Raw genomic sequence first — 25,588 nt, 5'->3', positions numbered from 1 at the left:
ATCTTTAAAAAAAATAACTAAAAAAATAAAAAAGAACTTTATCATTCGTCTTTTCCAGAAAATAACATTTCAAAATTACATTTAATAGAAAGTAAAGTTAAAATATAAATACAAAGTGATTTCTTCATACTTCTCTATCACAGTTTTTTTCAGATGGAGCTTTTAAAAATATTCTAAGTCTTTAGGATGTCTATTAGATACTGTCCATTTCCTTTATGTCAAAATATACTTAGTTATAGATGGTGGATTATGGGAGGGGAAGAAGTGTATTTGCATGAATTTAAGAAACCAAAGAGTACAAGATTGTTAGTAAGAATGACAGCAGAGTACAAATGCTGATTTGTAAGGGAGAAAGTAGTGCTATTAATAGTGATAAATTAACAATCTTCTTAGAATTTCTCATGATAAGCTGGTAGTGTGTAGAATACATGGCTACCTTAAATTCCCTTCTAATGTCTCTCGTTGCCTGAAGCCTCAGTGGCGTCCCACTGGAAGAGCAACTTTCCAAGACTGTCATGAACGCGTTCTTCCCTAGGGCTTGTGTGGCAAGTAGGTGCTTCTTTGGGTCTTGGTGATAGAAACACATATACATGTGATTAGTGTTTAAAGAATAAAAAGGAACTCATCCAGTTCCTAAGGGGGAGAAAAAGTTCAGAAAAATCAGCAACATTTTTTTGAGTACCCATCAAACACAAAACACCTTACTCAGGCTTTTGGGTGTGGTCCCTCCCCCAGAAGAGTAGAAAACATACCTTATATCTTCAAAGAAATTGTGGAGGGGCTGATTTTTAAAAAGCAGAAGATACACTTACCATTTAAAAAGCTCCCAGAGGGAGATGCCTGGGTGGCTTTTGGTTTCCACTCAGGTCTAGATCTCGGGGTTGAGGAACTGAGCCTCACTTTGGGCTCTGTGCTGAGTGTGGAGCCTGTTTGGGATTCTCTCTCTCCCTCTCCCTCTGCCCCTCACCCCCTCCTGCATTCTCTTCGCCTCTAAATAAATAAATAAATAAATAAATAAATAACTAGCTAGCTAGCTTAGCTCCCAGAGGGACTTAGATTCTACATTCAGCCTACGGCAGAAGTTTTCCCCATTACCATAATTTCTTAGGAATCCTTTTGTCCTCAGAGGAGGGACAGACAATACTAGTAACCCACAGCACCTATGACAACTATGTGCTCTGCACAGAACTTTTCCAGAGGTTGGTGTCTCAGAGTTCCCCTTAGCACTTGGTAGGAAAGTTGACCATTTGAGAGTAGAGAATAAAAGAAACGTGTGAAAATATTTCGATGTATATAAGTAGAGTGTATAAAAGGGAATATGATGTCCAGCCCTGTGTTTTTCCTTTCCTCTTCCTCCTGGAACTAGTTTGAGTATTTGTTATCCAATTAGTAGAATTTGCAGATCTGAATAGAAGTTTCCTTGTCTGGGGGCAACTGGGTGGCACAGTCGGTTAAGTGTCCCACTCTTGGTTTCGGCTTAGGTCTGATCTCAGGGTCTTGAGATCAAGTCCCAGGTTGGGCATGGAGCCTGTTTAAGATTCTCCTGGGGCACCTGCGTAGCTCAGTTGGTTAAGCATCTGCCTTAGGCTCAGGTCATGATTCTGGGTCCTGGGATCGAGCTCCATGTCGGGCTCCCTGCTCAGCAGTGAGTCTGCTTCTCCCTCCCCCGGCTCTTGTGCTCGCTCTCTCTCTCCCTCTCAAATAAGTAAAGTCTTCAAAAAAAAAAAAAAAAAAAAAAAGACTCTCTCTCCCTCTGTCCCCACCACACCCCTCTAAAATAAGTAAATAAATATTTTTTTAAGATTTTATTTATTTTTTGACAGAGAGAGAGATTGATAGCAAGAGAGGGAGAAGCAGGCTTCCCGCAGAGCAGGGAGCCCGATGCGGGGCTGGATCCCAGGACCCTGGGATCATGACCTGAGCCAAAGGCAGATGCTTAACGACTAAGCCACCCAGGCACCCCAGTAAATAAATCTTAAGGAAAAAAAGTTTCCTTGTCTGTCCAAAGGGTGATTAAAGCTGGGAATTGGAAGCTTGGCATTTCCGGAGAGGAAGAAGTGGCAGTAGCTCTTTTGCAACTTTTAGACAGTGGTGAGAATTCTGTCCCTTTGTCTTTAAGCATTATATTAACAGACTTCGACTTTTTCTTTCAGCATTTTATTCCAGAGAAAGAGAGGAGTCAGGGATGAGTCCAAAGTTTTTAATTTGAGCCACTGGAAGGATGGAGTTACCTTAACGAACTAAACAGAGGCAGACACTCAGGGAAAAGCAAGTTTTGGGAAAAAGATCAGGAGTTCAGTTTGGTATGTGTGAAAATCGAGATGCCTATTAGACATCCAAGTAGAGACACTGAGGAGGCAGTTGGATCTACGAGTGTAGACAAGTCAGGGCTGGAAATAGAACTATGAAAGCCATCTACACACATGAGACTCCCAAGGGAGAAAACGTGGATAGAGTGTAAGACAAAGAGCCAAGACTGAGCCCAGGAGCACGCCTGCCTTTAGAGTCAGACAGACAGGAGGAACAAGCTGAGGACATTGAGGAGTAACGGCCACGGAGGGCAGGGGCGAGCCAGGAGACTAGGGTATCTTGAAAGCCAGAGAAGGAAGTGTTTCAAGGAAGAAAAAGAAAGTGATCTACTGTTGAGAACACTGCTGATGGACAAGTGAGGATAATGGAGATGTGCCTTGGATTTTACATACTGGGAGACGTTAGTAACCATAACAAGGGCAATTTATGTGGACAGGTGGGGATAGAGGCCCAAGTGAGTGGGTTCAGGAGAGAATGGGAGAGAAGTTGTAGGCATGGGGATAGATGATTATTGTGAGGAATTTTTCTGCAGAGGGAACAGAAATAGAGCAGGAAGCTAGAGGCAAAAGTGAGGTCGAGTGCTGTTGTTGTTGTTGTTTAAGTGGAAGCCATAATACCATATTTGTATATTAATGGAAATGTCTCATAGAGAAGGAAAAAAAAATATCAGTGTATCAGAGAGAGGGGAGAAATTGCTGGAGCAGTTCTCAGAATATCTCACAGAACCTTGTGCCAAAGTTTGTTCTCATTCTATGCACAATGAATGCCAGCAACTCTGGTTATAGAAATAGTTTCTGCAGGGACAGAGTAGAAAGCTATTTGAAAGCCTCTGTCTCTGTATCCTGGAGCCCAAGGACAGGGTGTATGGACGAAAATGATGACCAATAGCTCAGCTTTGGCCCAAGGATACATATTTCTGGGCATCCACACAAATACCACCCAAACAGTGTAGGTTAGAATAAGACCTCACAAAAACAGATTTCATATCATTTGTGATCATCTGAAGGGACAAAATCAAAATTTTCCCTTTTACCTCAGAGATACTGTTTTCATAGAAAATTAAGGCTGTTTAAAAAATTATATGGGAAATTTTGCATCAGTTTTTTAAAGGTTTCAGACATTATCTTCAATGAATATGCAAATAATAAATTTCAATTTAAGTAGCACCTTGTGGTAAGCCCATGCTTTCTTATATCAAATCAGTTCATTTTTTCTCTTATTTCACCGAAGTGCTCCTTTAATCAATGTTTTCTTGGCCTACTTTGAATTAGTACACTATTACCTTAGAAAATAATAAAATTGCTGTTTATGTAAAAATAGTCTATGAGTCTAATTTTTAAATAACTGAGAAAAATTTCTCCCCCAGAGATATGCTTTAAAGAAATTTTAAAGAATTGATCCCCTCCTAAGCTTTCCTTACAAAGAGAAAATCAGTTCAATCACAACTTTTCATTATTTTCCACCAATTCCCCTTACTGGCAGAAGACAGCAAATGCATACCTGGAGAGTATGGGGGTATAGCCAAAGTGGCCAATAAAATCCTAACATTCTTTTGGAGTCTCCCTTTCAAATATTAAAAAATCATATGACTTTTTCATTTCATAGTATAGTAATACTATATTTTAGAATATATTTAAACATTTTAAGTAATCATTATGGGGGAAAAAAAGAATTCTACTTATCTCATTGGCTCGATGAAGAAGCTGATTGTCATGGATTCTGTCCATGTCAGAACATTGGAATGAGCTGAGGGTCCGCCTACACTAATACTGGATTCATCATCTAGCTAATTGCTCTTCTCAAGTAGTTCTTTCATGAAAAAGGGGGAAAGAAATGAGATATAGCTGGGGAATGACGTGATTAAGAGAGTTTTTTGGTTAAAATAGAGATTTGAGCATGAACACTTTATTTTCTTTTTTAATAAGGAAAATAATCCCTATCTGAAGTTTGTTGGAAGGGTCCAATGAAATGAAGCATGTTTTGTACCCATGTTTTGTACTTAGCTATAAAAAGAATGAAGTACTGATATGCGCTACAAAGTGTATGATCTTGAAAACATTTTGCTAAGTGAAAGAAGCCCATTACAAAGATCACATAGTGTATGCTTCCATTTATGTGAAATATCCAGAGTAGACAAATCTCTAGAGACAGAAAGTGGATTAGTAATGGCCTGGGGCTTGGAAGGGAAGTGGGGAGTGACTGCTAATGGCTACGGGGTTTCTGTGTGGGAGGATACTTTATAGTCTATGTCTGATAATCTGATATCAGGAGTCCCTGTGGATATGTTTCTATTGAATGTTATTTGCTGAAGGGGTCTTTTCTCCTCCGGCATCTATTTTCGGACGTATGTGGGACTTTGTGAAATTTTATTTTTAGAAATAATTTGAAGCCTAGATGGATGTTATATTTCTTCAAAAAAGAATTCTGATTGCTTTTTTTCATGCATCTCAGAGTACTAGCAATCAAGTACCATCTTAATGCATTAGGAGGTTTGAGATTTTCTGAGCTACAGAAAATTTGAAGAGCTTTCTGGGCTACAGATGATGGGAAGATTTTCTGGGCTACAGATGATGGGAGATTTTCTGGGCTACAGATGATTGGAAGCCGGGCTGAAGACAGTGCAAGGGCTGGTTTACTTCTACTTCACCTTAATTCCTAGTGTATAACCAGTGTCATGCTGAGCCACGTGGGAGTTGAGGCAAAAGGAACATCAGTAATACTGATCCTATCTTTATTTTAAAATTTGATGTTTTGCTCATCATGGATTTTTCACTATTTTATTAATCAATTTTAATAATACTGCATTGAAGTATTATTTATATGGATTAGCAAGTTTTTGGGCCCCCTGAATTTTGTGTCCAAGGTGAGTACTTCACTTACGTCACTGTACTCCCAGCCTTGGGATTTTTACATCCTAGAAATCTGAAGAGACAAAGCTGTGGGTCCCCCCCCAACTTCCTATAAAATCGCATAAAGATTTTAGGGGTACTCCCTCAATTTCCTCCTTTATCATGCAATTTAGGATTAATGGTCTAAAGACCTCCACACAATCTGGGACTGGAGTGGATTAAACATAAACATTTATCTTCACTTTCCCCCTGAAATTGCCCTAAAATGATAGTTGCAGAAAAACAAGATCAAAACTCACCAGGACGAAGAGAAGGGAAAAGAGAAAATAGTAAATGAGAGCTGTCCACACATTTTTGAGAGACAAGATAGCTGATGGAGGAGTGATATCTGATCCAATAGCAGGGTGCAGGAAGCAGAGGCCGAGTGTCTACAGAGATAGACAATGAAAAGTGAGCCAATTCACCCCACAGAACCCCACAGAAAATATGTTGTTCTTATTATCAGCCTCCAAGGAGAGGCAAAACAACCTGTATTCACATGTTATGGTCTATAACACACATGCATGGGATCCCCTCAGGGATGTTGAACTCTCCCATGTACTGTCAGTCTGGTCAGGTGGGACCAAGATCTAATACAACTGGACAATATTTCAGTACACTATTTTGGAGATATTATGATTAATTCAGAAACTGAGGATTAAGCTAAAAGCAACCTTACTAAGGTCATAAATCATATGACTGGGGGATGATCAGTTTAACTTCAAAAAAATCCAGGGCCCCACACAGACAGTAAAATTTGGGGGGATTGCACAAGCTGGAGCAACCTGTGGCCTACCACAGACAACTAGGAATAAATTGTCATTGCTTCCCACCTCCCAGACTAAACTAGAAGCTCAACACCTGGTGGGCCTACTTGGCTTTTGGAAAAATCATATCCTTCACTTAGGAATAGATACTATTAGCTCAAATCTAAAATTACCTGGGAAAAGGCATTTGATTTAGGCTCTGAACAGCAACAAGGCTTCTTAGAACTGCAGAAAGCTGTAACTAAAATTATTCCATTAGGACTATCTGATCCTAAAGATGAGATTAAATTAGAAGTGTTCTGCCTGCACTCATGTCAACTGGAGTCTCTGACAAAAGTCCATGGCCACTGATCAGTGGTGACCTCTGGGTTTTTGAACTAGAAAAGCACCAATTGCTATTCTCCAGTATACTCCTTCTAGAAGACAGTTATAGACTTGTTACTGACCGTTTATGAAATAGCTCCAAAAGCTGAAGGATATAAGATTATGTTAAGACCCGAAATACCCAGCATGTCATGGGTAACGTCAGAAAAGCACTCCAACATGGAGGACAATGCCCATCCTAATATGGAAATGGAGCATGCTACTATGAGTTTCCATGGGAGAAACTTATGTTCATAAGCAAGTAGCCTCTTTTCCTGTAGGACTGACTATGGAGCTTTCTGAGAAGAATTTGCTTACTGTTATGTGGCCCCTGCTGAAGCTAAAACTCATAAGAGTTGCCTTATTGGGGCACCTGGGTGGCATAGTTGGTTGAGCATCAGACTCTTGGTTTTGGCTCAGGTCATGATCTCAGGGCCGTGGGATCAAGCCCCGTGTCCTTTCTGCGCTCAGCAGGGAGTCTGCTTGAGATTCTCTCTCTCCCCCTGCCCCTTCCCCACTCACATGCACACACTCTATCTTTCTCTCTCAAATAAATAAATCTTAAAAAAAAAAAAAAAAAAAAAAAAAGCCTGAGCATGGATCAGGAGGATAGACTGTACTGTGAGGGTTAATTCCTGCAGGACTAAAATTGGCCTGAACCGCTTTACTAGAATAAGAAATGTACCCACATAACCCTGACATCTGGTCAAGGCATAAAGTCTACAGATGATTAGTGCTGCTTTGTAACCATGGATGGGAAGAGTTTCAGGGCAAGCTGTTGGCATTGTTTGTTGGTAACAGTGATATTGATGGTTTACACCTGGTCTGAGACACCCAGAGGGTTCTGTCATTGGAGGTAGTTACATAACAAGTATGTGCCCACATGACCAACAGGGGATGAGAAACTCCGGTCATGACTCCATCTTGAGCTTCTTGGTTCTGAGATGGTCCATGTCCACACTGGTGGTTCCTGATCTGAGAAAAAGTGTGTGTAGATGGCCCCTTACAGAGGGATTACAAGTGGAGCTTGGACTTGGCTGCCCTGAACCCTTTGCTCTGAGGTAGCCTTTGGCTGTGATGCATGTCCTTACTTTAATGCTGTTGCTATATTGTATCCTTTTCCTGCAATAAATTATAGATTTTATGCATTGTAATTTTGAGTCTGATGAGTCTTTAGCAATCAAACCTCATTTAACTGTTACCATTAGTGCAGTTAAAAATAGTGTATTTCTTTATATTATTCCAATTTCTCAAAAAAAGGATCCTATGTATTCAAAAAGTTGGCCAAAAAAATCTGTGGTAGTGTATTTTTACATTCTCCTGCACTATTGGGTGGTATTCCTATGTAGAAACAAGTTAACACACTGTAGTGATCAGATTTATGAGCTTTATTTATTTTTTTAAAGATTTTATTTATTTTTAGGGAGAAAGTAGTATCACAAAAATCCATATGAGGAGAGACATTAAGAGGAATGGTCAGTAAGGCCTGACTAATATCCACTAGAAATAGCACTGGAGAGGTCAGATCAGGGATATTAGTACATTGTAGTGATAAGGTAGGAATCAGATAGCAAGAGTTTGAGGAGTAAATGAAAGGTGAAAAAGTGGAGATAGTAGATGTATTCTTTCTAGAAGCTTAGCTCTAAAGGAAACTGAAGTTGCCAGAAGAATAGTTTTTATTTTGAAATTATTTTAAGTGTGACTATTTGCTAAGGGGAAAAAATAACATGCACACACACACAGAGGAATCACAAGGATGATGATAATTGATACAGCAAGTTCCTGAAGGAAAGGATAGGTGTATGGGTTAGACCTGCTCAGAAGGTTTACCTCATTTTCTGTAGCAGTGAGAGAAGTGTCTCTTTGTAGAGGGTCGAGAAGTAAAGACAAGTGATGAGATGAAGCCTACTTCAAGATGAAGCTTAGCTATAAAGGCGAGGAGAGAAAGGACTTCAACCAGAGAATGCAAATGCAGACCAATCTGCGGGGGATTGGAGCAGAAAAGCTGAGGGAGCTGACACTGGACTGCCTTTATTTTCTCTGTGAAAAATGAAACAATCAGATCAGATAAGAGAATAGTGAAGGTTTGGAATAGGCACTGGGGATAATGTGGAGGGGTTTGTAATAGAACTGCTGAGCAGTATTTAGACCTGGGAATATACACCCTATGTGTGCACCAGTCCACATGACTCTGTGGACTTCTTGAGCAGGATTTAGCCTCGGTGTAGAACTGATAGGTGTTCCTGTGGTGGGCAAAAAAGGACACCAGAATATAATGGAGCTAAAGGTGTTGTCATGGGCACGGGCATAGGGTGAACCTATGGCTCATTTCAGAGCACGTCTTCCCCACCCTACGACCCCCTCTCCCAGATTTCTCATGAGTCCAAACATTTAGCATCTTGAGAACAGAGACCCTCTTTCTTTTCTGGGGCCTAGGATTAGTCCCTTATATTCAGAAGACATTCAGATATTTTTGAATGAATGAATTAATAAAATTTGGTGGCGCCTGGGTGGCTCAGTCGGTTAGGTGTCCACCCCTTGGTTTCAGCTCAGCTCATGATCTCAGGGTCGTGGGATTTATCCCTGAGTCAGGCTCTGTGCTCAGCATGGAGTCTGCTTGAGGATTCTCTTGCTCTCCCTCTGCTCCTCCCCCATGTGCTCTCTCTCTTTCTCAAATAAAATAAATCTTAAAAAAAACTAATAAAATCTGACTCTGCTAAACATTTCTGAATACAAGTAGTATGTTTAAATCATTTACTGGGGATGAATATATTATTTCAGAGCATTAGAATTCTGTCCCTAGAGCTTCATTCTTATAATTTACTTATGCTTAAAATAATTGGACCAAACTCTCATGAAATCCATTCTGTAACATAAAAGTTTATTAGAATAAAAATACATGTACAATCCAACATTAAAATTATTTCACATTGCATGTAGGTTTTACCTCCATTAGTTTTTTTTAATGCTCTTAAGGTCTTGCTTGAAATAATTTGCACATCTGTAAACCAAGCTTAGATTATCAAAGATGCAATATATCCATTAGATACTGGACATCAAAATTTAGGATCGGAACTGATGGTTATAACCTATTGCACTAAATACTTCTGTAAAATTTGGATAGAGAAAAAAGAAAACTAAATCACTTGAAATGAGGTAAGTTGTATGAAAAGGTTTTTAGTAGCAAGTGTCACCAATGTTGAAATAAGAATATTAAAAACATTCATGGAAAATTCACTTAAAATGTTTGCATAGTCTAGATTATTTTTTAAAGACCAAAAATTAAAAATTACCAAAATTCCTCATTAGAAAAAGAGACAATTATCTGGTTCTGCTTAAGATCTGTGTACATTTTAAATCTTTCTCTCATTTAGAAAAAAGAAGTGACACAAACATTCACAAGTCTTAGAAAAAAGGAAAAAATAATGAATATTAGGACCAACATTTCAAGCTGCCTTTTGGAAAGAAAATTAAAAACAGAGGTAGACGGTTAAATATTAGTGGCCGAGTTACTCAAACAACTAACTTTTGATGGTACACATTCACCAAATGTTTACACTTGAAGCCAAATAGTAAATGAATTTAGGAGGAGACAGTAAGACCTAGCACAAGTTATTTCCTTACATCAAAGAAAAGTAATAAAAATAAACCAGGCTTAAGACCCCTGTTAAGGATATGATTGTTTAAAGCACTACAGTTCATGCACTTTTTCAACTGGGAGAGTGAGCCTTATCCCTAAGCTTCCTAGATTTCTTGGAGGCCAAGCCATCAGCGCCATCAGGCCCGGTCAGTCAAAGTAGGACTGCAGGGTGCCTCGGCGCCGGACATCACAGGTCCAGCAGTGGAAGCCTCCTCCCAGGGAATTGGCATTACGGATATTAACCTTGATGGTACTGATACCTGCATCAAAAGAGAGACATGTAGTCAGTTGGTTGGACTCCCAAGGAGATTCTCCCATAGGAAGTAAGCCCAAAGATGGGTAGGAATCCTGTGTCTGTAATCCTCAAGTCTACCTGAACCCCAAACAGTCTTTCAACTGTACTGTCACCAATTATATTTCATCTAACCTATTCCACTGCTAATATAAAGTCTTCACCAGAAAGTCAGCAGAGACTGTGAAGTCTATTTTGTTTTGCTGACAATGCACAAGTCAACGGGTTGGATGAGTGGATGTGTCTGACGGGATTAACTTTACCACCTTAAGAAAACAATGGAACCGAGCTTATATTTTAATATGCTGGATTGTATGCTCATTCAGGTACTAAATCTATTCAGGCGAGTAGTTTAATCTGGCATCATTCTGTACTGATGTGCTTGTGATGATGTGCATGGCCCAGTCAACCAACTGTATTTAGAAAGGAATCCATTGTGTTCAGCATAACAGGATTTTAAAAAGAAAATCTATCCTCCTCCCTCAGGGAACGCATTATTTTGAGGGGAAATACAGCTATAGAGTCACTAAAGCTTCCGGTGGGGTAGTCAGGGAGGGGAGGCAGCAGGGGCCATCAGAAAGGACTTTCCCAGGAAAGCGAGACTGAGCAGGGCTTGGGGAAGTAAGAATACAGTGTGGAAGGGGTAAAGAGTGGGCTTGCGATAAAGAGTGGACTTTCAAACACAAGTATGTTTCCCGGAAGACAGATGGATCTATCTTATTCAGATGCCTAGAGCCATTTTAATCCTGAATTGGAAAGGTTCCAGTTGCTTGATAAAGTTTGCTTTAACAAGTTCCCTGTGTCTACAATTATAAAATAATATTATGAGTCACATATCTGGTTCTTAATAATATTTTAAGTTGAGAAACAATATAATCTTAGTGGACAAAGAAACTGAACAAATGCCGTTGGGCTGTTTTAAGGAAGTCAGGAAAACAGTGGCAGAGCGTTAGAGGTCAAATCATTAGACTGGGCTCAGTCTAAGACTGACAGGCCGATCCCTTTCAACGGACGCCACATTGAAGAGGGATGGGTCAAAGGGGCAAATCATTTCTTCTGGGTGGTATACCTGAAATATAAGACATGAATCAAAGCTTGACTCACTTTCAACAAGTATATACTTCCTGGCTTTATCCGACACTTAGGATATGTCAAGTACGTGAAGAGTGATAAACATACCTACTTCTGTACTCTATGTCCTAGCCATATGAAAATCCTTTCTTTCAACACTTTCCTCAATACTGTCAGAATAACTATGTTAAATTTTGAATATCAGGATAAGCAAATTCCCACCTGAGTAAAAACCAGTTCTTGGTTCAAAACTGAATGATTTACTGACACTGTCTACTGCATTTCATTACTTGGTTCATTGTGCTTACCACACACATTAAGTCACTTCTGTATTTGTCTGTACCCTTAGATGTCCCTTAAAATATGTAATGACAATTAAATGACTTTTAAAGGACCCTCAACAATTCAATTTCTTACTTGTGGAAGGACTGAATAATCTCTATGCTCATCTACAAAGGGGGTAGTTCTTCATACGTGGGCACCAAGAGGTTAGATAAGTCACAGAAGATTGATATACTTATTGCTAAGGGAGGGTCTGAGGAACCTGGAATGCATCTCCAACCCTTTGGGATTATGATTGTTAACAGTAAAAATACTGTGCATCTACAAAATAATGTGGTACCTCTAAAAGGAACAGAAATTGAATTAGATAAATCATACGTCAGACCTAGCAGGTAATCTCTTTAGTTCTTCTGGTTTAATACTTTCATGCATGACACCACGTTTCGTTTTTGTACATACCCAGTTTTTCAAACATCTTTTGAATTGGGACTTCATTGGCATCCACCATGACACGCTTTTCATCTAACATTAAGACATTCATGGAAAGCCATTTGGATGACATCCAGAGTGGGTGATCTAAAAATGGTAACAACGGTTAAATCATGTCCACTATCATTTTTGTTTAAAGCAAGAGTTCCAAAGTGAAGAATAGTAAAGTGACACTTCCATTCTTTCAGTAGTTCACTTTCCCTGTGGAATTTTATTTTAATCTTAAGACAATTTATCTATAAATGTTAGGACTCAATCTATACCCATTACACATTTGGATTTCACCTTGTTTTCTTTAAAAAGTCATTCCTTGCTTTGTGATGTTGCTTTATACTGATTTTTCCCATCTTCTCTTTTTCATTGTCTATGGAAGTAGAGGTTGCAAAAATAATTCCCAGCCTTGTTCTTATACCTATAGGCCCAAGTGCTAGTTTACTCCTTCAGGGGAAACGTTTTCTGTAAAGTGCTAAAATTGGGGCTGCTGTCTATGGATGCAAGATCCTCAGTCATTGAGGCACTCATTTGAGGCTCTGAGCATACAATAGTAAACACACCATCTGGGATGACTGGTACTGGAGGAGTAACTATGGTCCATCCCGCTTTCTTGAAAAGATCAATCTGTAAGACAAAAACGAACAAAAAACCAAAAAACAAACTCCAAGGAGGTTTAAGTCTATATATGCTGTTATTATCATATTTAGTCTCTGATAGCTCTTATGATTAATAATTCTTTTTGAGACACTGACTTCTCAACTGCCAAAATAAAAAAATTAAATTTCCAAACATTTGAAATGATTTTGTCTGAATCCAAATTAGAAATGTACATAAAATCCCCATATTACCAGGTTAAAATTTAAAAAAGTAACAGAAATGTTAAAGCTTTTAAAAATATTCTCATGTTTTATTTAGGTTTCAGAGATCTTAAAATACAGAAGATACTTTCCTTGACAAATTCGCATTAAAGAAAAGGAAAATATTTCCTATTTAGCTACTAAGGAAACAAAAATGTGACTGTGTTAAACCCATAGTCCATCCATTTCATAGTCCATCACTTTGCATCTCTACCACAGCATAAGGATAGATGCTAAGGGTGTATTCCCAAAGAACCATAATTATCCTTAGTGACCTACTATCACCCAGCCATCCCTATGTTCACATACTCAGTTTATCAATAAATTATATTAAAATGAAACATCAGATAAGTAATCTTGGTCATTGGGTATAAATATACGGGATGGAAATGAACAGTGACATGGTAAAATAGTCATTTTTAAAAGGTGTACTGCAACTTACCAAATAACACAGAATCACTCACCGCCCAACTGAAAGTAGGAGGGAAGGAGGAGAGGTAGGAGGCTGCAGGTGATAGGGACAGACTAGCTGCAGTGCCGTGGCTCTGCTCCTCCCTGAAGGCTGGGGCTGACCAAAGGGGTCCTGACCCACCGGAGAGGGAGGAAGACACCCACTACCCAGGGGCATTGCCCAGCCATGCAGGGATCATTCTGTCTGCAACTCAGCTGCTGTGGGATCTTGGCTGCAAGCTATGGGATAATATACTCTGTTCGATAAAAACACACACAGACACACAAACTGGAGGCTTTGAAAGCAGCAAGCAAGGAAAGTCAAAGTCTGATGACACTATACTAATTATCATGGCTACAATGTACATTTGTGAGTTCTGGACACCTTGTAGTAAATCCACCATAAGCAATCCAGTGTTTGATTATCATAATGTTGAGCACTGCTGAATTTGTCATCTAGGACCATTAGGAACCATGGAAGTGCTTAAAATAAACACGGTAATTACTTCAGTTGCTAGACTCTATTGCTTCTCCAGAGTCTTAAGAGCTCCCTTACCTGATGACACGGTCGGTCAGGGTTGGAAAGCACAAGACCAGGTCCAATGATATTGAAGGTGGCATCAATATGCATTGGATTGGGATCTTTAAAGGAGATGATATGCACTCTGTAGTCTGGCGCAAGATGCCTCCGCATCCATTCAATGCCCAGATAGTTGGTAACCTGAAAATGAAAGGAGGACGAAATTCTATAGATTTGGTTCTATGTAAAAACATAGAACCAAAAATAGTCAGGATGAAAATATTTTCATAAAATAAATACAACAATGTACAGGTAAATAATAAATAAAAATATAATAATAAAGTGTGGAATTTAAGAGGCAACTTTTATTGACCTGGCTTCTCTGTGCAAAAATATCTCTCCCAGCTCTAATGAAGTCAGCAGCATCAAAGCATGGCTCGAACTCAGTCGTCACAAATTTTCCCTGAGCAGCCAATCTGTGTCTGTCTTCTACAGAATGGATAGGGTAATTCTAATTGGAACAAGAATGAATGCATACAAAGGAAATTACTTATGGGTCATTCATTACTAAGAGAATTAATTCAACATCATCATTTCCCAAAATAGTACTACCCCGTTTTAGACTAAAACATGCATGGGGAAGATGGAGGCCCATGCTAACTAAATCAAAATAAACTGACAACAAAAACCAAAAACCAAAAACTGGGCATGACAGCAATTTCTTGATACTTGGAAGGAAATGGTACAGCGATAGTAATAATTCTGAAAATATTCATGACCCATACATTGATTTATGTAGCTAGCTACAATACTGAAAGTCAACAGGATGAAGTCATTCTGTTCTTTTAGAAAAGGAATTTGGTCCTGAGCCTAACTCATACCATAAAATGAGATGCCATGCATCCCTTGCCAAAATTGATTTGGTGTGGTGGAATGAATTCATTACTTATTTCTGTCTTTCAACCCCTAGAAGAAATTTTGATCTTTTGATTCTTTCTATAAATGATTAAATAATAAGTGACCTAAGAAGGAATATATACTTCCTTTTACTGTGAATTTAGCCTGTAGACCACATTGTTTCTCTAGAAGAAAAGAATGGAGTTCAGTTGAGTGACTTTTCTGTTTCTACCACAGAATAGCTATGTGCCTTTAGGAAAGTTTTCCTCCCAGTAAGGGAACATTGATACTCCTCCCTCAGAGGGTTTTGTGAACAATAAGCAGGACTGACGATGTATAAAAGCACTTAGCTCAAGACCTAGCACATGGTAAGCACCAGGTAAGTGTTAGCTATTACTATTACTCTTATTATCACAAATATCATTTACTCTTATTTTCATCATAAAACAATCATTTTTTATTTTTTTGAATGAAGGTGATGTTCTCAGTTTCTCAAATGCATACTAAGTACAAGGTATCAGAGAATCTCTATGTCATTCTCTGGATTATTGAGAAAAATTACTAATAAGCTCACCTATAATTAGGGTCTTACCTGGTCATAAAGCTTATCACCCATTGTTGGCTTGGGAGCCGTTGTCCACTTGGCGCCACGGTGGAAGTAGTCTTTGATAATTGACCGGTATGCACGGTACTCGAAGAAGCGGGCACGCCATGCCATGGGAGCCTCGATAATCTCATTTCCCACAACGATCAGGATGTCTCGAGGCATCGCACCATATAAACCTGTCAGACCAAAAAGTTCCACAACAACCTCAGTAATGCTAATTTCCAAGACAGAAGAGTTTATATAATAGGATCCCAGGTTTCGGTTAAAAAAAAATTGCAGAAAACCTATAGGAATGTGTATGCGTACATTTATATGCAAATGGAAAAAGATGGAGTGATACATACTAGATTATTAGCATGAGTATTCTGTGTGGGGATGGTAAAGAGAAGGAAGGAAGGAGGGAGGGAGGGAGGGAAGGAAGGGGAAAGGAAAGGAAAGAAGGAAAGGAAAGGAAAGGAAGAAAGAAAGAAAGAAAGAAAGAAAGAAAGAAAGAAAGAAAGAAAGAAAGAAAGAAAGAAAGAAAGAAAGAAAGAAAAAGAAAAACGAAAGAGAGAAAGAAAGAGAAAGAAAAGAAATGAAGCAATAAGGTCCTTGTTCAAAGAGATCTAGAACCACCAAGTTTTCATGTTTTGTAAGCTCCTTTCTTGCTACATAGAAACAGAGTTCCTCAGGGAATATCAGTAGCACAAGATAAAAATTGGGCCAAGGATCATTTCCAGAACTGTAAATTAGAACACTGAATTCAGGCACAAGAACAATCTTGTAGCAATGTCAGTTAAAACTAGAATGGGAATGTTTCTGTTCCCCTCTTAACTTCTATACTTGAGGAAAATGACATAGAATCCACCGTTTTATGAAAGGAAATGATCATAAGGTTTAGAAAAACTGCTTCTTTCAAGAAGATTCTGATTTACAATGGAGTTTAGAATATGGACATCTTAATCATATCAAAAAGAACCAATCTGTTCCTAAGTAATCTTTAAAGATTTGAAGGATTATTAAAAGAAAGGAATCGCTGATAGATTATTTAAACTTTCTCCTTACACATTAAGAAAGATATTAAAAAATAAGACACTAGCAGTTTAGGTATCCAACATCACTTACCCGTAGACTCAAAATCAGGAGTTTTATACTTCAACGACCAGTCAATGGGGTCAGGTCTCCTCACTGTTACTCCTTCCATTTTTAAAATATTGCACATCTCTTCAATGTCAGCAACAGCCTTTTTCAAATGATCTTTGGGAAAATAATGGCCTCCGTGCTTCTGGTAAAATGACCAGTACTTTTCATATGTGTTGGCCTAGAAGCAGGAGAAAGTAAGCGAAATACTTAATTGGAGAAAAATACAACTCATGATAAGGTCCTAGGCAGTGAACAATGATTTGTATAGCTTCTTTTTTTTTTTTTTTTTATTTGAGAGAGAGAAAGAGAGAGAGAGCTCACGAGCAGGGAGGAGAGGGAGAAGCAGACTCCCGATGAGCAGGGAGCCCGATGTCGGGCTCGATCCCAGGACCCTGGGATCATGACCTGAGCTGAAGGCAGATACTTAACCGCTTAACTGACTGAGCCACCCAGGTGCTCCTGATTTGTATAATTTAATAGAAATGAGACTAAGACTATGTCTTGTCTAGTGTTGATCCCCAGCACCGAGCATACTGCCTCTCTGAGAAGACACTCAATTATTTGTTGAATGAAGAATTCTAAATTTTCTTGATGTTTTGAGACCTTTTGCTCCCTTTGCCTGGGGTCTTCTGCCTTGCCATTCACAGCATGTCTGCCCTCAGATGGGCTTGGAGTCTTCTTGGACCAGTTTTTACTGGTCCTTCATAGACAAAGCTTCATAGACAAAACAGGACATAGGTACTCTGTTAGATAGTCTCAACAAAATCAAATAAGAGAACAAACAAAAGAGCGTAAGAGGATAAAAGCACATCTGTACTTAGATAAAACCATGTGCTACCTACCCATGTATCCCAGAATTCTGTCTAGAAAACAGCACCGCAAGATACTCTGTAGGAAAATAGGACACTGCCCCCTTAAAATTAGGGACATATTCTCAAACATTCTTTGTTGCTCTTAAAAATCCATTACTGATTTTCTCATTCAACAGAATTAGCACTTGGCAAAATTATGCAGCAGGGCAAGTCTGCCTCTGGTACTTCCTCGCCTTCCCTGCAGACATGCCTCTCCTCCCCAGTCTTTCCAAGTTCTCATACCACTTCAAGTCCTTTTGTCATCGAAGGAAGTGATCCAATAAGTGAATTCACACACTTTTGGCAGCTGAAAAAAAGCTTAACATTTAGAAAGTGTCCAAGGGTGATATGCATTTTTTTTGTAATAATTTTTTTTATTCTTATGTTAATCCCCATACATTACATCATTAGTTTTAGATGTAGTGTTCCATGGGTGATATGCATTTTAAAAGACAACTGAATGAAAACCAATTAAATGCTTTAAAAAGGCTCAATTTGCCAAAAATGACTGTTGAAATAGGGCAGGCAGAACAACTGTAAAATATTGGTTTTCAAAAATATAAAAATGTAGAAGGATTCTTCATTCAGATTGTTTTGCATGTGCCTAAGTTCTCAATTTACAGAAATACATTGGAAAATGTAGACTATATATATGGATGTAATTTATCAAGATAGATGAGGCAGAATTCCAATCAGAAGATCCAAACGCTAGGAAAAAACCTTGGACTTTCATCAAAAGACTGGCAAAGTGATATACATCTATATATTTTAAGTTTAAAAAATATTTAAAGCAGGTATTTAAAAAAAAAATACTTCCTCATATCATCGATTAACTGACTAACAGTCCCGATCATGTCAGATAAGGTTTCTATCACAAATCAGACAATTTCAGATAGTGGTTAAGGGCTATGAAGAAGGGAACTGGGTAATGAGGGAGAGTGTGTCTAGATGTCTAGCCCAGGAATGTCAAAGACGATGTCTTTTCCAGGTTTTCTGTCTCTACTTCCATTTCCACCTCAGTCTGATAAATTCAAATATATGGAGGCAGACCTGCCTCTTGTTAGTTCAGTACCTAGGTTCGCACCAGTAAAAGGCTGGAGCTGAGCCTGCTGGTGAAGGAACAAGAATCTGAAAAACATGTCTTTAACAAACATGGAGGATGCCAGTGAGGCTCTAAAACGGGTCGGCAAACTAAAGTCCACGGCCAGATTTTTTTTTTTTTTTTTTACTAAATACAAGTCTTGGGAACACCGACACATTCATTTACATACTGTCTGTAGTTGCTTTTGCACTACAGGGGCAGAGTCGAGAGGTGAGTGGTTGTGACAGAGACTTAGGGTCTGCAAAGCCTGAAATGTTTATTATCTGGCAGAAATACGTTTGCTGGTCCCTTTCCACATTATTGGTTAGTTGCTTTACTTTTGAAGATCTACAGGAAAACAACAGGCTCAATTTCTGGCCTGTGACAAATATCATCAGAATCAAATTATCAGTATTAATTTACGTAGTTCTTAAGATCAATCTACTCTTTTTAAAAACAAAAGCATTCCACTGTTTTCTACCCTTAGGAAATCCAGCAGCAGCCCCCAGGAGAAGAGGATAATAATGAGTCTTTATATTCCTCTCAGACACATTGTGGTACTACCCCTCCATTCATCGCTTCCTCCTTCTCATGCCAGGCACATCGCTTACAGTCCGCTAAAGGACAAGAAGCCTTTGAAACTTTAAAACTGGTTCCAGCAGATGCACAGCCATGCTGTCTTGCCAGACACATTCCAAAGTATTCTGTGTAACTATGCAGAATGAAGCTCGCCTTGGTAAATATGAACTAAACTTTCCTGGGGGGAAAAAAAGCTATTTGAACAAGTGTGAATTTTCTTGTGTAACTCATATCCTGTCTGGCTAAGGTTGAACAAATGATCAAGGCACATTACATTTTCCAAGACATAGTTAGGAATTATTTACACTTCCTTTGTAACCCTGCTAAATGAGTTAGCAATTATTTACCAAGTGTCTGCAAGATAAAAAACACTACATTAAATGCTTAGCATATGATGTTTTTAATAATCTCTTGCAGAGATGTGGCTGCACTCCTAGAAACTTTATAGTCTTTCAGAGCTTAAAACCCCTCGGGGTGGGGGGGGGCCGCCAAATGAATTTTAAATACTGTCTTTGGAAGGCTATGAAATATCAATCGAAACTTCTTATTTATCCAGCTTAAAGCATATAGTACATTAACCTTGGGTGACTTTGTATCTTACAAAAGGTCCTTTCTTAAGAGCTTTATTTTAAAGAAAAAAGCAAAACAAAAAGCACATATTTGGTGGAAAGTATTCATTACGTTTTACAGAATAAAAAGCTACATAGCTTTTAAAAACTGCTTCCCAGGGCGCCTGGGTGGCTCAGTTGGTTGAGCGACTGCCTTCGGCTCAGGTCATGATCCCGGAGTCCTGGATCGAGTCCCACATCTGGCTCCCGGCTCGGCGGGGAGCCTGCTTCTCCCTCTGACCCTATCCCCTCTCATGCTGTTTCTCTCTCTCTCTCTCCCAAATAAATAAATAAATAAAATCTTTAAAAAAAAAAAAACTGCTTCCTGACAACTACAGTCCTTACTCCCATAAAATTCCTCTAGCCTTTATATCTTCCAACCAAACTTATGCTCTAATTGCCCATAAGCAGTTTAATACATTATTTTATCTTTCATTGTTCCCAAGCTGATTAATACATCTGTATCATTTTTCTCTATCAGTAAGGCCTTGCCTTCTAGGGGCCATGCATGCCTTTACTTTTCTCTCCCTCGTTACCTAGTTTAGCATGTGGCATAAAGCAGAAATAACCAGAAAAATGAATGAAATCAATACTGCTAATACTAGTAATATCTACAATCATTGCACTCCCAATGTACTTTTGTAATGTAAATCTAGATCCATACAACAGTAACGAAGTGTGGTTCTGTCCCTTGAAAAACTTAGCATATAACCTTTTACCTTCATCTTTAATCTTGTTAGGTAGATAGCAAACCTCTTAATATCTTCACTTTATTGAGGCCCAGAAATTTGTGGAATCTTGCACAAGGTCAAAGAGCTACTTAGCCAAGACTAGCATCAAGCTTCTTAATCAAATACATAATTCAGTCCTGGTCTCCTGACTCAGCCCGGTACACTTTCTACAAATGACAGAGAACTCAAAATCGTGTCTGAGAATCATGTCGGTTTTCATAAGATTACATAGTACAAAAGTCAACAATTTTATAGACAAGGAAAAGGATAAGCTATTGCTTGAATTTGAAATTGAATTCCACCCAATTAAAATGGTTAGGGATGGGACTTCTTTTCAAGAAAAGACTTAAAAAAGATCATGTCTTTTTAAAACACATGGATGAGGGACGCCTGGGTGGCTCAGTCAGTTAAGTCCTGGGATCGAGTCCCGCATCGGGCTCCCTGCTCCGCGAGGAGCCTGCTTTTCCCTCTGCCTCTGTCTCTCTCTCTCTCTGTCTCTCATGAATAAATAAATAAAATCTTTAAAAAAAAAAAAGGAAAAAATAAAATAAAACACATGGACGATACATAAATTAATTTGTTCATCAAACGTCAAATATCAGAACCAGAGGTAGTTTCAGAACAGTTAGAAGTTTCGACTTTTTCTATTACCCTGCCTTCGAGGTCTAATTAAAGAGTCATTTTCTTCAAGAAGACTTCCTAACTCTCCCGCATTTGGTCATTGCTTTTTCCTTTACTCTTCTGGCATTCAGTTTAACGGCCAGGTGGTTGGCATAAGATACTTAGTTTTAGTCTTTGTTTCTAGACGAAGATCTTATCTCTCTGAACAGAAAGCAAGGTCTTTTGTGCTGATACCTCTGGAGCCTGGGTACAAGGTAGGCAGCATTTCTGATGATGATGGCAATGATGTAACAGAACTTATTTCCTTAATCCATGTTATAAATAACAATGTAAATATTCTGGAAAAATTTAAGTACAACAAAGATATATTTCTAACCCATTATTAATGGAAGCTCAGGCTGTGTCTGCAATGTGGATGACACTTCTTCTGAACCTGAACACCAATCCACCGAGGCCCGGCCTTAGGAGTCTGAAAGATAACACTAGGAGTTTTCAGAAGAGAGATATTACTTGTTGCCAGGGAAACCCTGGAAGGTTTTGGGGAAGGGACCATCAGACCTCTGTGGTAGTAAGAGGGTAGGTTTAAACTACAGACAAGAGAGGTACAGTAACATAGGTGGAAGGAGTCCTGAGTGGGAGCACAGACATGAGGGTTGTTTGGGGAACACCTCTAAGATGAACTAGTGATTGAAATGGGGAGTCCTGGAAAGGCAGACAAGAGCCAGATTGTGAATGATCTTGAAATACTGTGAGAACTTTATCTGAGGTGGTGGCGGGGGGAGGGGACATGTAGAAGATTGGGAAATAGAGGAATGATAGGAGCAGGATGAGCAACGTGATCCAATTTTGGTTTTAAAAAAAGCACTCTCGTGGCACCTGGGTGGCTCAGTCGTTAAGCTGTCCGCCTTTGGCTCCAGTCATGGTCCCAGGGTCCTGGGATTGAGCCCCGTGTCCGTGTCCAGCTCCCTGCTCTACAGGAAACCTGCATCTCCCTCTCCCACTCCCCCTGCTTGTGTTCCCTCTCTTGCTGTCTCTCTCTGTTAAATAAATAATTAAAATATTTTTTAAAAAATAAAATTAAAAAATTAAAAAAGCACTCTCACAGAAGCTAGAAGGTGGTTTGGAGAGAAGAACAAATGAGGGTAAGCTGTGATAGTCCAGGCAGTGGATATGATCCTGACCTAAGGCAGCAGCAGAGGGATGGAGGCAAGGTTGCTTTTGATAAAGGACTTGTTAGATCTTGGAGGATGGATGTGGAGGATGTGACTGAAGGAGAAATCAAAGATGACTCCTTGATGTTTCAGCTCTAGTAAATAGGAATGCCAAAATTGGAAAGGAAGGACTGAAGAAGGGTCCAGTATAGCAGAGTGGCTGACAGCCAAACTCAAGATGTGCCAGGCTTGAGGTCCCACGGCAATACCCAGCAAGGAGTTTAACATGTTGATCTGGAGAAAGATCTGGACCAGAGTGGAGGTGGGACCCGATGAGCTAAGAGAAGAGGGCCAAAGTGAAATTCTGCTAAACCCTAACATTACAGTGAAGGAAGACGTGAACAACAGTGAAAGAACTAACATCCCCAGATGAGGTATGTCAGAATCTGGAGGAAGGAGTTATTTGTGTAAATAGTATGAAACACCAGGGACGCCTGGGTGGCTCAGTGGGTTAAGCGTCTGCCTTCAGCTCAGGTCATGATCCTGGGGTCCTGAGATGGAGCCCCACCTCGGGCTCCCTGCTCAGTGGGGAGCCTGCTTCTCCCTCTCTGCAGCTTCCCCTGCTTGTGCACGCTCTCTCACTCTGTCAAATAAATAAATAAAATCTTTAAAAAAAATAAAACCCCACAGAAATTTCAGGTAAGATAATTAAAATCACCACTGGATTTCAGAGGTCTGGAGTAAGCTACAGTGAAAGCAGTTATAGAGGACAGTGGGAGCAGAAGCCAGCCTGCAGAAGGTGAGGCGTGAACCCCCTTCAGACATGTGAATTCCCTTACTTTACCTTCACTTCCACGGTAAATGGTGGAACACAGGCATTTTCTGCTCTGCCCACTATCACTTCCTCTAAGGGGTCCCATTCGTTGTAAGAGGAGACGGGGCAGTCCTTGGGCAGAGGATCAGTGGCCTTATCATCAGCTGCACAGGAATTCCGGGAGGAAGCAGTAGCTGCCTGGGTGCTCTGGAAAGTTCGCTGCACCCATCCTGTTAAGGTTCTTCCAAGCTTCCAAGAACAAAGAAAAGATTACTGCATAGTCCTATACAGTACTTTCGGGGAAGAGGAGGTAGAATGAAACCCAGCATAACATAGACATTTAAAATCCTTTAGGAGAATGTAAATCAAGATGTTAGTTACCTATATATAGGTGGGCAGTGGGGCTATAGTTTTGCCTTCTTGTTTTTTATAAATGATCTGTTTGTTAATTGGCATAACTTTCTAAAGCCCCTCAGAGGATTTTATCCCTAGTGACCACCCCCATTTATATCTCAGAATGGTTTACTGCAATTAAGTTTTAATCAAGCTTTAAGCAACCCTTCCGTAGATGATGGATCCCCCATTCCTAGAAAACCACAGAAAGCTGCTCCATATCTGCCTGCCAAGTCCAGCTGGAGGAAGAAGCCTCCTTTCCCCCTTCAGTATTAAAAGTCACCAATATTAGACTTTTTTTTTTGTCCAAATTAAAATGTAGAAGCATATGTGAAGAACCTATCTTTCAGAATAATCAGCTTCAAACTAAAAATTTTGCAGTGCTAACACACACTTCCCACTCTTTGGCACTTCAGTTCTGAGAGTGACCAAGTGCCATCGGCTCCAATTCACAGATGGTCCATAGTATCCTAGCCAAGACAGAATTAACCCAAATTTAAACAGCCGGGAAAGAGGACTTCAAAACAGCCCTTTGAAAATCCAGGACCTATAAAATCTACGATAGGGAGGTCCCTCACCCATGGGGCAAACCTCAAACACCACCCACACCCCACACCGCACCCCCGCGCCCAATCTCTCTCCTACTCTGTTAAATGCCTTACGAAGGAGGCAGGAGGGGAGCCAGGGTGGGGACCAAAGCAAGAGGGAGAGTGACAGCTGTTCTGGAAGCAGTTGCCAGGAGGGAGCCAAACTGCCCTGCTATTCCTGTCCCAGGAGCTAAGGAGGGTCTGCAGGCGCACGCTTACAAACCCGGCAAGCGGCGGGGCGGAGGGGGGTGCGGGGGGGAGAGGGAACACGGCCGAAAGTCTGGGTACGGCCTGAACTCGCTCCAACTCCTCTCTCGACTCAGGACTCCATGTTCCTCTTGGAGTAGGCCTGCCTGCTCCCTCTCCGTCCCAGATTCCCACTTGGCCTCCTCTCCTGTCCTTCCGAACCACACGCATTTCCCCGAAGGCTCCCCAGCTCTACGCCCACCCCCCGCGCCGACCCCCAATCATTCCATCCTTGTATTAAGAAGTGTCCCTCGTCGCCCCCACACCCTCACCCCGGGCCGGAAGCCTCTCGGAGCGAATCGGGGTCCGACTGGGAGGGCGGCGCCCCCTGCAGTGACGGCCACCGAGGCCCGAGACGCGCAGAGCGCCACTGTACCCACGGGGCGTGGCCCCAATGCACCTCCCGCTGCCCCCGGGACACCGCCGAGCTCCCGGCAGCCAGCGAAGGCTCTTGAAGCCGAGCTTCCAAAGGGAACCAGAGGGACACTGTCATGCAATGCTGCCTGGGGAAAGCCAGGGAGCGCGAGGGGGACGCACGCGGCCGCCGGCCCAGGCGGGCGGCGCACGCACCCGAGAGCCGATGTAGTGCACCGCCTCGGCGCCGCGGCTCCCGCCGCGCAGACACCGCACCCGCAGCATCGCCCGCGCCCGGCTTGTCCACGAGCGGAAAGTCCCCGGTGCTCGGCCGCGTCCGTCCGAGCCCCCCGAGAGCGCGCCAGCAGGGGGTGTCGCGGCGCGCGGCCCCCGGCCTTTTGTAGTCTCGCCCCGCCCCGCCGCCTCCCGCGCGCCCCATTGGCTGCTGGGAGCAGGTGGCGGGGCCGGGGGAGCGCAGGCCGAGCGCCCCGCCGCCCGGAATTAGCAACCGTCAGGGAGCTGCGGTGGCGCCGGGTCCAGCCTCCGGTGTTGGCCTTTTTTTAGCTCGTCGGTCCGCCGACTGGCTTCGGCTGCCGAGCCCAGCCCCGTCCGCCGCAGGAGGCACCAGTGCTTCAGGGGAGGGAGGAGCAGCGACTTCTGACGAAGCAAGCTTAATAGCACGGGAAATGCGCATTGCTGGATGACAGAGGGAAGGCATGAGCACAATCGCAGGGTGAAATTCGTCGGTATGCACGGACTCAGGCCCCTCATTTTGCAGTGAACGAAACCAACTGAAGCTTAAGCGGCTTCTTCAGGCAACACCGGGTTTGAGACTGGGGAAACCCAAGTCTGGAATCCAGGTTCTCTCTCCCCCGGGGTGCTGCACTTTCCACCCACAAGCCCGTTAGGTGTTTGGGGGAATACTAGACGTTTCAAATAGTCGTTGGCCATGTGTCCTGGCTTGAGAAACTCAATCATGGCAATAGAGACAGAAGTGGGCCAGGAATAAGGGACGACTACAGA

At 41.1% G+C, this 25,588-nt stretch overlaps 1 protein-coding gene across 3 annotated transcripts; it reads right to left on the bottom strand.

Moving 5' to 3' along the window:
- Positions 1-265: 265 nt before the first annotated feature.
- GATM (glycine amidinotransferase) lies at positions 266-24,982 on the bottom strand. 3 transcript variants are annotated; one of them, XM_054513558.2, is made up of 10 exons: positions 24,782-24,982; positions 23,016-23,234; positions 16,532-16,727; positions 15,413-15,603; positions 14,297-14,434; positions 13,960-14,124; positions 12,657-12,720; positions 12,073-12,189; positions 5,459-5,587; positions 266-567 (listed from the first exon to the last, which is right to left on the bottom strand). In XM_054513558.2, the coding sequence occupies exons 1-10, from the start codon at positions 24,848-24,850 to the stop codon at positions 281-283; spliced, it is 1,575 nt and encodes a 524-aa protein (XP_054369533.1). In that variant the 5' UTR covers positions 24,851-24,982; the 3' UTR covers positions 266-280. The 3 variants fall into 3 exon arrangements, with proteins under 3 accessions (XP_054369533.1, XP_054369535.1, XP_045756111.1); XM_054513560.2 differs by lacking the exon at positions 24,782-24,982 and adding an exon at positions 24,484-24,765; XM_045900155.3 differs by lacking the exons at positions 266-567; positions 5,459-5,587 and adding an exon at positions 9,189-10,228 and having other exon boundaries at positions 24,782-24,969.
- Between the last annotated feature and the right edge of the window lie 606 nt (positions 24,983-25,588).

This window comes from Mirounga angustirostris, unplaced genomic scaffold (assembly GCF_029215605.1).
Source record: "Mirounga angustirostris isolate CCGP_5_RB_7025 unplaced genomic scaffold, mMirAng1.0.hap1 SCAF_9, whole genome shotgun sequence".
Lineage (NCBI taxonomy): Eukaryota > Metazoa > Chordata > Mammalia > Carnivora > Phocidae > Mirounga > Mirounga angustirostris.
This window is presented reverse-complemented; position numbering and strand designations above follow the sequence as displayed.